General features: G+C 34.8%; 1 protein-coding gene across 2 annotated transcripts in view; it reads right to left on the bottom strand.

Moving 5' to 3' along the window:
- Nucleotides 1-240: 240 nt before the first annotated feature.
- Pax9 (paired box 9) overlaps nt 241-11,437 on the bottom strand; it is a 16,406-nt gene continuing 5,209 nt past the window's right edge. Inside the window, exons 4-5 of one of the 2 annotated variants that reach the window (XM_033765139.1) lie at nt 2,577-2,799; nt 241-1,636 (exon numbers count right to left, since the gene is read on the bottom strand). In XM_033765139.1, the coding sequence (XP_033621030.1) occupies nt 1,614-1,636; nt 2,577-2,799 (246 nt within the window). In that variant the 3' untranslated portion in view covers nt 241-1,613. Of the gene's footprint in view, nt 2,800-11,437 lie in introns of both variants that reach the window. The other variant, XM_033765138.1, reaches the window with a different exon arrangement.

Genomic DNA, 11,437 nt, shown 5'->3' with positions numbered 1-11,437 from the left:
AACCAATAACAATAATGTTTCAAAATCAAACAGTCCCAGCCCCATATCCCATCCCATTTTCCTTCTCATAGTTTTAAAATTGGCTTTAAGACATAATTTGAATAGCAAATTGTAGTTGGACTTCCTATTGTCTTTTAAAAAGTATTCTCTGTGAATAAGGCCTGGAAGAGAAACAAAAGGAAAGAGAAAATATTGATATCCTTAATATTAGATTTTTTAAAATACAAGAACCAGAAAAATTCATAAATAATAATAAGAGATTTCTTAATTTAGATAAAGAAAATAACATTTAGTTGTGTTTCCATACAAACAACTGTTATTTTTTTAAAGACCCCCCCCATAGCCACTTGAAAATATTTAATAAAGAGTAATTCTGTACCTTATGTCAGTTTTGCTGGATGTCAGTCGAGTCACTGTATGGTATGGTTTTAAAGTCTCCACCAAAATATTGGATTGGATCTTTGTTCCATTCGGTTTATAGTCTATTTTCTCACCAGACTGGGAACTCCAGATGTCAAATGAGTTTTACAAGATGAAAGGAAGACTATGGCCCTGAGAGTTTATCTGCTCCTTCTGCTTATTCTTCTCCTAGAGTTACAATCCTCTACTTGTAGCACTGAAGCTCCGTTGCTTTAGAAATAAATGCAGTTCAGAGCGCTCTATAAAATATCTGCTTTTGAAAAAAGCAGTTTTTCCATCATAGTGTATGTGTCGGAAATCTACTTACTGTTTACATCCTGGCAGTTTGAGAAACTAGCTGATGTAGCCATTTGAGTTTTAGATGAAGCCATGAAACCTATATGGCAGAGCTGGATTGCCATGTCACTGTGCACAGCACAGATACAGAGAAATCAAAATCACCTAACAAATGCATCTTTAACATCCACGTTGAGTGAGGGTGAGGTGCCCCTTTAGTTATTGCACAGAATTAACACCAAAAAATAATCCCTAAAATATATTAATTTTCCAATAGATGAATTGTACCACTGTCCTTAAAATGTATTTTTAAGCCTATATTGTCAAGCAGGAAGAACTCCCTAAACAGAAGAGATAAAAACTAGATTTTTGCCCAAGAAAACCAATTGTTTTCAAATACAACACATAGTCACATGCTTACACACATATATTCCACAGCTCTATTATTAACATTAAAGTGAAAAAGGAGCTGGTCTAGAAAGATTTGTTGATCTGTGTCCTGTAATTCTAGAAATGAATAAAGGGAATTTGTTAAAATTAAATAGTATTTGTATTTCTAATACCACCATCGGTCTACCTACATGTGAGACATGCTTCTGTACAACAATGTAAACTTCACAGCAAGCCATTGTTACATTCATTAGAGCAGATTCCATTTTCTTTAAATTACAGCGTAATTTTGGGCTGAGACTGCTGAACATACAGGTAAGCCAACAATAACAGTACAATTTAGTTTCACAGTGGTTTTCTTAACAGAAAGTTCATTTTAAGTGTCTTTGCAAAACATTTCACATTAAACTTGTTTCTAAGTGACTTCCTTTAGAGCCTTCTTGTTCAGATATTTTTCACCCTGTTGTCTTTATATGCTTGGCATGTGTGTTGTTTGATTAGGGTACAAAATAGGAGATTGGCTTGCTTTATCTGCTTTTTGAGTCCTCTGCTGTAGAAAGAAAATTTCCTTCATGAGATGCTGAAGCCTTCACTGCGCACACAAAATTTGGGGGCAAGTCCAGGTCCAGGAGAGCCTGAGCAGCCCACCACCAAACAGAGATAAAGACATAAAGATGTTGTCAGAAAGTCACCTTTGCAGGGAAAGAAAGAAAGAAACAGAGAGGGGGTGGGGTTGGAGGAAAGGGGATACCCCACGGAATGAAGACACAAATGCACCATCCAGAGTCCATATTTACAAACCAATAGAAAACATAAACATTACTGCATTTGGAGCCAAGTCAAAACACCAGGAGGAGCTAAATAGAGACACTGCTTTGAATTCTACACATATTTTTAAACAAAATAGGTCGTCTCTTAAAAATAGACAAAGGATCACTCAAACAAGTCAGTTATTGATTGGTTTCCTGATGATGAATTAAGGCTTACTTGGTTGCCTTGTTTGATTAGAGGGTATAACATAACTTTTTTTTCTACATGTGTTTTCTTTTATTGATTTTGCAAAATCTCAACAATTGCACGTTTCAATAATTCAGGTTGCTTTAGAATAAATATACATGTGTGGTTTTACCAAAGACTAGTTTTAAAAGTTCCTTAAGCCCTTTGAGGGGTGTAGGTTTCTTCACTACCTTAAAACAGTGTGTGGGCAACACAAACTTTCATTCAATCCTTAATGTTGCTTTTGTTTTTAAATCCTAAAGTCATGTCAGGGTTTCTGCAAGAAGAAGTTATGGCAAGAAATACTTAAGTGTCATCAGCACAAAGGATGTGAGTCCATCAAGCCAGCTCTCGAGGCAGGGGGTTTGGAGGGCAGAAGGGGTAGGATGGGAAACGTGGGAGCAGGGGAGGCTGTGCTGAGGGGGGGAGCCCCGAATGCAGCCGCTGGGGACGAATCTCCCATCAGAGGGCGGAAGCGGTGACAGAATGACTACCTTCTCTGGCTGCCTGCATCCCCTTGAACGCCAGCGACGCGGGAATGTCACAGTTGTGGGGGGACAGCGGGGTGCTGCCCGCATGTTGCCACCCATGTCCAGCGACATAACCGGAAGGAGCAGCGCTGTAGGTCATGTAAGGTGACACTTGGGCTGGGGCAGGGTAAGGAGCCATGCTGGATGCGGACACAAAACTGCTCACGGCAGGGAGACCATTTGGTGCCTAAGAGGAAAAGAGGTGAAAAATAACCACATTATAGTAGTCGGCATTTCACAGGTTCCCAGGAAGAAGCAGAAAGTACATTTTGAGTAAGCAAATAATATTCTGACTCGATTTTTTTTTATTTGACATGAATTATATACTAAAAGCATTCAGTTTTGCCACACACACACACACACACACACACACCCAAAAAGCAAGATATTATTCTTCCCATATAAGTTTTAAGAAAACTACAATCAGAAAACTCACAGCATTTATTTTTGCCATTTGAAAATACAGGAAGAAGTGAGAGGGTGAGGAAAGAATTAATAATGACTGGGAGAGCAGAGAGAGGTACACAAGGAGGGACAATGATCAAGGTCCAATTCGTATATGTATAAAACCCCCGAGTTGAGAAAATTTTAAATAAAAAATAATTAATGGTGATTAAACACTCTTAGAGTCTTTTCAGCTATCCACACTGACTTGGTCAGCTTTCCCGGGACTTGGATTTTGTTTGGTTCTTTTTTTTTTTTTTGTGACAGGCCTAGTGTAGCTTTCACTTCCAGGAAAGAAGGGCACAGAGTGTGGGCTGTCAAGCTGGAAACTCAAAATGAACAAGACTTTGTTGCATAAAACACGGCTACACTCTAAAATGTCACGCTGAAAATGCCTATTGGACAAAGGACACGTAATGAGGCACACTGTCTTATAAGGACTTTGGTTTTGTTGTTGTTGTTTTTTATTTGTTTGTTTGTTTTTAAGATGAAGATGAACAGTGTTTTTCCATGGCTATTTTTATCAGAAAGGAAATTGTGTATCCAAAAACAAAAGAACTGCATATGCATAGCTTTGAAATTGGAAATTTTTTGCAAGGTTTCTGAGCTGTACGATGTGAGTGTTTTAAACCACATGGATAAATCTCTTGAAATGAATTTAAATGTAAAATCTTTGCAAACAAAATGCAACAGTCCTGGCAGACAAACCTAGCTAGAAACCAGTGCTCTCTTGGCATGCAGTAAATTACTGTTGTTATCGTTACTATTAACAACACCAAAAACACCCTGATTTCTAATCCTGCTCTGGCATGAACACTCCGCACCCTTCTTCAAGTGGCTTAATTTTCCTCCTCAGTTTCTATACTACTTAGAGATAAAGAAGTCCTGTTTACTGGTAGTGACACGAAGGGACTAACACATCAACTTATTTCCTAGTGAAAATATGAGTACTAGAACTGCATTAGAAACCTGACTTAATCCTTAGAGTTAAGTAAACCAGACATAAATTAGATACTTTGTCTAATTACATTGAAACATTAAGATTCATAAAGATTTGTTTTTTGGTTTTTGTATGTATGTGCATGCTAGGGATAGAACCCAGGACCTGGCAATTGGTTATTATTTTTAGTCCCACATCTATGAAAATACAATGGTGGGGTCTCAAAAACTTTTCTCAATATAAAGTATCTAATATGCATGGAATAAAATATATACAGGTGTTTGACTTAGCATTACTCATAGATTTCTGACAAAACAAGAAAAAATTTATAGGAGTTAACCCTGTATCTGGTCTATAAAAACACATATTTTGTGTCCTTCTGTTACCATTGTTTACTCTTTGAATAATGGGAATGGAGAAAGGAAGCCAAATTTCCTAAATATCTCCTATATCACAGACATCAAACATTACATAATTATGAGGACTAACAAACTTTACATCATTATAAACTGGTATACCACAATTACGAAATAATGATATATGCATATTATATATATTACAATGTTCAATTTATGTTAAAATGTATTTCATGAGGCCCCAAGAATTATCTTTGAACAAAGTACAACATCATTAGCAAAGACACTACTATTGCATGTCAGTGTTGCAAATTAAAATGACCTCGTATCTTCCTTTTAGATACTAGCATATAGATGAAGGGGTTTATTTATTTACTCTAAGCCAACTGGCTATATATTAAAGGAATATATCACCCCTCTCTGATGTGAGGTCCTCTTTAGCATACCATGCTGCTTTGCCTGAACAGTTAGAAGATAGACAACAATTTAATCTCAAACTAGAGCATCTTTTGACAATATAATATTTAGCAAAGGTCTTTTCTCTTCTAGTCCTGTTGTTATTGTTAGATCCTCATTTGTTTCTTCTTTTAAGCAAATCACTTTCCCCCCTGTTTTGATTGACTACATCGCAAAGGAGATACACTTTAAGGCTGTCAGGATATAAATATTAAGGTAACTAATTGCGGGAGTGGGGATCCAGGATTACATAGAGATTATACTTGTGATCCCTTTTCTTCAGGGTTTTCCAATCTATTAGAAATTAATTTGAAGTGGGATCATTTCAACACAGTTCTAGAAAAGTGTTCACATTCGTATTTAGTCTTCTCTTCACATCAATTAGTAATCGATGCTTTTGATGCCAATGTGCACCCGAAAAACTAAAACAAGAATGCTAAGGGCTGGAAGTACAGACCAGTGGTAAAATCCATTCTTAGAATGCATAAGGTCCTGGGTTCGTTCTTTTCTCAACATCTTGCAAATACATGATGGCTATGTGACAAAATAGCTAGCAGAAAGTATCTGTTATTGAATCCTGTTTTCCATGACAGCTAAATTTTTTCCTACCCATTATTTTTTCTTTATAATCTATCATGCAAAATTATAGTTCCCTGAAACTTTTGCATTGTCATCTTCCCGTTCCTTATACTCTGACCCTTGGAATGATTGCTCCTTGCTGGGCACAGGGCTCCTTAGCTATTCTGTTGCAGTGTATAATCCAAGACATAAGCCCACTTCTTGTTGCTCAGGGTCACTGCCCCTGGAATATGACCCTGAGAAAACATACTGGACTGGACTCTCAGATAGTGCCCCTGGAACTTGGAAGGTAAAACATTGAATTTCGGTCATCCTTCGGGTGCCTCATTTACTCCATGACTATATTCATTTATCCATCAAGTGTTAAGAAAAACATATTAACTTTTCCTATAGATATCCGATTTCTCAGTTAAGGTATCAAGCTTGCCTTACACTATCATTTGGGTAGTATGAGACATTTCAGTGTGGCTTAAAATCCACAATCCATGCTGTCACTTTAGTGATAAAAGCCCCTATGTGCTACAGAAAGGGTATACAGAGAGCAGTTCAGAAAAGTAATTTCATCTTGTAGAAGAAGGCAAGGGAAGCTAACGTGTTTGAAGAAAGAAAAAGAGAGACAGGGAGGGAGAAAGAGAAGGAGGTAAAACGGCTCTTAGCTTTCCCTCAGATTATATAATGACCTAGCCTGTGTGGGAGGGTATTGTCTTAAATTTTCATTTTAGTTCTGAAATTCAGATTTAGAAATTTAGAAGAAAGGAGTTAAGAAAAAAAAAAAAAAGAAGAAAACATGCTTCAAAATGTCCCTGCCTCCTGCCACTGTCACCAGGCATTCCAGTGAGTCAATAATCACATCAGTTTTCTCACCATTAATATTGAAACTTGACATTAGTAAAACATACAAATCTCTATTTGGTAAAGTAATTCTCATTTACGAACCAATCACTGAAAGAGTATGCTTTTCCACCACAAAGAAAACAACTACAGGTAGAGTCCTTGTTTGTTTATTATTTCCAGTAAAGGAGTACATAATTAAAACTCCCCAAATCTGTTCAGTGTTTTCAGTGAAGGGCATGTAATTCATCTGAACAGCTAGTCAGGCTGAGTGGAGACTACCACATGTACACTATAAATGTAGAGGGAGCAAACATGTTAAATTACTCTTTAATTGGATTGCAAATATGATTTATAAATCAGCCAACATATGGAATCCCCAGGGAAGAGTAAACAAATTTTCCAAATGAAACCCCAGCAATGGGCATGTAATGGAAATCTCATCTTTGAAAATGACTTTACCCAAATATTTCATAAATAAGACCTCAATCCATCAAACCCTTTTATCATGTAGATCTTCCATGAAGACCAGGGCATTATTTTCCCTGAAGGATTTGTGCAAGGGTCCTTTCTATATAGCAAACTATCTTCTAACTAATTTTAATAAAGGAATTTACTAATAGAAAGCAAAAAAACCCAGACTATTTACCCTGGAAAAACTAAGCTGTTTTCATTCATGACTATTTTTAAGAAAAGGCAGCTTTCATCCCAAATACTACAGTCTAGAAAAATATTTAAGATATGTAATGTATCAGTAACAAAAGTTATCACAAGATGAATGAAAATATGATTTTTCATTCCACTTGAAGCAAAATGTTAGAAAACTAGGTTTGCCAGTTTTCAAAAAATAATTTTAATGAATGTGTCTAAAAAGCTGTCCTGGAAGAAATCTAGACTAGAAACTGTTTGAAGACAGGAACTTGTGTTAGTCACATTGTATACCCCCAAATGGGACAGACACATCCAAGGCATTTTATAAACTTAAATTACTTCAGGTTTGTGAAAGCAAAAGGTGTGATACTCTTGCTCTAAGAACAAAAGACTATGCACCCTTTATCACAGAAAAAGCATTACAGTTTAAGTAAGTCAAATGAATAAAACTGTTGGAAAAAGTAAACAAAAGTTCTAACCTAGCCATTCATTATTTGATTTATGGTCATTCTATTTATTCCTGTCTCCAAGAAAATGGAACTGTGTTAATATCCAAACACTTCTAACTGAGAAAAAAAAATTGCTATAACAACTGTCCTGCAATTAGCTACTTTTCAAATTCTGGGAATAGTCTACTCAAAATTTTCTCTCTTGAAGAAAATTCAAACTACATTGCCAGATCCTCTACTCACAATCTGTCCTCCACTTACCAGCTCTAACTAGTCCTCCCCTTCTGATAAAATTAGATTATCTTGGCTTTATGATGAAGTAGTTTTAGCCACAGAGTAATGGTTCACCCAGAATTTCAATATCATGAGCACAAAAATGTTTTAAATCTGAAAACAAATAAGATTTTCTCTCTCTTTTTTTTGATGAAATCCTTTTTCTAACAACTATTCTTCCTTTATACATAATGTAATAACCTAGTAAAATAAATCTGATAAAATTAAGTGACAGCAATAAATATGGTTTCAATAATCATCTAAAAGGATCTTAATTATGCTATCACATTATAAATCTAAACATCTCTAGGTAATGGGAAGCTTCTACAGTATTTAAATTTTTCTCAAAATTTTATTTTTCTAAAATGTTATTAAAACTGATGTAGCCTTAAATTGTTTTATTTCTGAAGTTTATTTTTATTTATTTGACACAATAATTGTACATATTTAAGGGGTACAGTGTGATATCTCAATACATGTACACATTGTGCAATGATTAAACCAGTATTTTGTACATCCATCACCTCAAACATTTATCATTTCCCATGGTAAGTAGATTCAGAATTTAAAATTACCTTTTTCCTACTATTTTATTGACATATTTTACTGATATATAATTAATTTTTTATTAAAATGCTACTGGCTTAAAGTGGATTAGTTCAAAGAATGTTTTTCATAATAACATTATGAATTTCAAATACTATCGCATTTGCCTAACATTTCATTCTCCATAAAATTATAAATTATTTAGCAAAAGTTATCCTCAAAAGAAAACTCAGTGCAATTTTATTTTAATCTTCATGAGAACAGCATGTTCCCAAGGATAGCCTGTTTTCAAAATAATGCACTAGAAAATTACATGCAGGATTCTGAAATATTATCTTCATTTCAAACACAAGGTACAAGTGTATGCTTCATGAGAATTTCAGATTAAATCATGTCTTTAAGTCCAACACTTTACAAATTTTTAAATTCTGAGCTTTTTTAAGTTCAAGTATTTATAGACTATATTCCTGACATGTCAATTTGTAACCAATATTAAACTTGCTGAGTTAAAATATGCAAGCTCTGAAAGAGTACAATTTTTTTTGAGAATGTATGACCATTGGTATAAGTTTTCAAGGACCATACAATTATTTGTAAACTGTTTGGATACAATGAGGCATGAACTCCATGTAAAAGGACAGATGTATCCCAACCCCCCAGTTTCTCCACGTAATTAATGCTCTTGTGCTATTTTATTATATTCAATAGAGATTTTATGATTTCAACAGGAACCAGACAAACTGCCCATTCACAATTAGATGAGAGTAAGGATTTCTAGTCCAATATTAAAAGCAGGTGAAAAAAAAGCTGAAATAAAGAAATATTCTACCTTCAAAGATAGGGTTTCTGCACGACACTAAAAAATCAACTACAGAGTGTTATTAATACATAAATGAGAGTATTTTAATTCTCAAAATCAAAAGATAGGTACTGTATATAGCTGAAATATACAGAGAGTTCCAATTCGTAGGAATCAGGTGTCTTTCTGTTTTAAATCGGTTTAAGTCAAAAATAGAAACTCTCTACAGTATTAGTCAAGTTTCAATAATTAGCTGGCAGTTCAGCCTCTTGGTAATTTTACAGGTGTCTTTCAAGAAAATCTGCTCAAAGTCCTATGATACTGAATTCTCAACTTCCTCCTTTATATACTAAAATGAAACTAGTATCATAATACTGAACTATTTATTATGAATATTCTGAAAGTATTATGGCAAAACACTTCTCATTTCCTTTGTCAAAGACTTTCAAGTTGTGTTAATTATACAGAGAGAGAAATGCTACCTGAGTTCACATTTTGGCTGGAATATGTTGAGAATGTTTCAAAAAGTTATACCTAAAACTAAAAAAGTTATATCTAAAAACTAAAGCTTTGAATATTGCTAAGAGAAGTGCACATTTAAATGCAACATGCTTTCCCTTTGCATTTTTATGAGCAGGTGTTGATATAATTTTATCCTCATTGAAATCAATATCCAGAATCCAAAATTGCTCAAAAAAAGCCAGCATAAGTTTATGTACCTACTTAGCATATCTTCAGGACTAATCATTATTTGGATAATCATAATAGTCACTGATTTATATTATACTCAGAAGCTTTTCAGATTCTGAAACTTTGCAACATTTGAATTCTCTACCTACCTATATACATGGAATACAGAAGATTAGCATGCTACAGTTAAGAATTTTTCAAATATTAGTTTATTGTAAATATCTTTTTACTCTGGAGGAAAAACTTGTTCTCTTAAGTATTCAGATTAATATTGATTTGGCCATTTCTTTAAATGACCTCCTTTATGAAACTGTTAATTTAATAATTTAAATTAGTGTATATAATCTAATTAATTTTAATGTTCATAATATAGAATAGATTTGAAACCATGTTTAACATTTGTTTTAGATAAATTGTCAGATTAATCTTGAAGTGCATTATAAATTCACAATTTCTATGCAACCTTTAATGCTAGATATATGTCAACAGTAAAAATGAAAATAACTGTAAAATGTTTTCTGTAATAAGACTGCATTATTTATAAACTGGGTTCATCAACTGCACATGAGAATTAGGTATTATTTTTCAACTCCCTACTTCACAATATTAGTAGAAAAAATAAAGTAATAAACAGCCTTGAGCACCTATTAAATGCTTGCTTCTAGGCTCAGAGCTTTTATATACATTTTCTATTGTTTGTAACCAAACGTATTCACTTCATTTTTACTGTGGGCTCTCTAAACAAAGTATATTCTTTTAAATATCGCTGATTTTTTAAAAATTAGTTTCTACCACTTACAACCACAGGTAACATTTAATGATTGTTTACTGTGGGTAATATGTCTGCATTGTCTCATTGAATCCCCCAAACATCTTTTCAGGTTAGGACTATTATTTCCTATTTTTAAAGATGAAAAAATGAAGGCTCTAAAAAATTGAGTAGCTTGCCTAAGCAGTGGTGCCAGGAGGTCAAAACTCCTAACCATCATACATATTGCCTCTCTTTGCAAATTACAGCACTTTTGTGAAAGAAAATGACAAACTTGCTTATATATCTCATTGGTATTCTATACAGCAGAAACAGACTAAAGAAAGAGCTCTCTTTCTTGCTGCTACTTTCTATGATACTTGGCATGGGATCGCTACTAATTCGTATTCTGACCCTGCTTCAACAAAATCTGGGAGGGAAGAGGAAGTTGAAATGGGATTCGTTAGAGGAACTCTTGACTAGGATTTCCCCTCTATGAGTGAGAATAACAAGTTCCACTTAATTTCTGGAAGTTGATTTCCAAGAAAATGTTGAAAGTTTTTGGTTCAAAATAATCAAACGAAAACTAAGTATTTGGAGGCTTTAGTACTGGAGTTTGGGGTTAAATTGCAGAGGTACCTAGCTTGGTATGTTCAGGAAAACCTTACACTGCCATAAAGTTCCGTTTTTGAGTTTTGAATTCTTCACTCTAGTTAGCATAGTCCTGAATTTAGACTCAGACGCTGGCTTTTGTTGCAGTGGTGGTTGCTTAGAATTTTTTTTTTTTTTAAACAGGAATGTTTTCACTTTTCTTCTGGAGAGTCAAAAGACTGAAGGAAGGAAAGGAAAATTAAGCGGTCCGCAGCCAGTCTGTATAATTTGAGGTTTTCTCACTAAGCTCCCTTGGGAGATTACAACGTGACCTTCAGTGGGGAAATGGTCATTTGATTACGTTTATCTGGTTGCCCCTCTTCCCTCCTGGTCGCACAACCCGCGCTTGTCCATCTCTGACGGTCGCAGCCGCCGTTCCAGGCCGCGCGACCTCGGGCGTGGAGGCCGCTGG

Source organism: Fukomys damarensis, unplaced genomic scaffold (genome assembly GCF_012274545.1).
Source record: "Fukomys damarensis isolate Sample0158 unplaced genomic scaffold, DMR_v1.0_HiC HiC_scaffold_17, whole genome shotgun sequence".
Classification (NCBI taxonomy): domain Eukaryota; kingdom Metazoa; phylum Chordata; class Mammalia; order Rodentia; family Bathyergidae; genus Fukomys; species Fukomys damarensis.
This window is presented reverse-complemented; position numbering and strand designations above follow the sequence as displayed.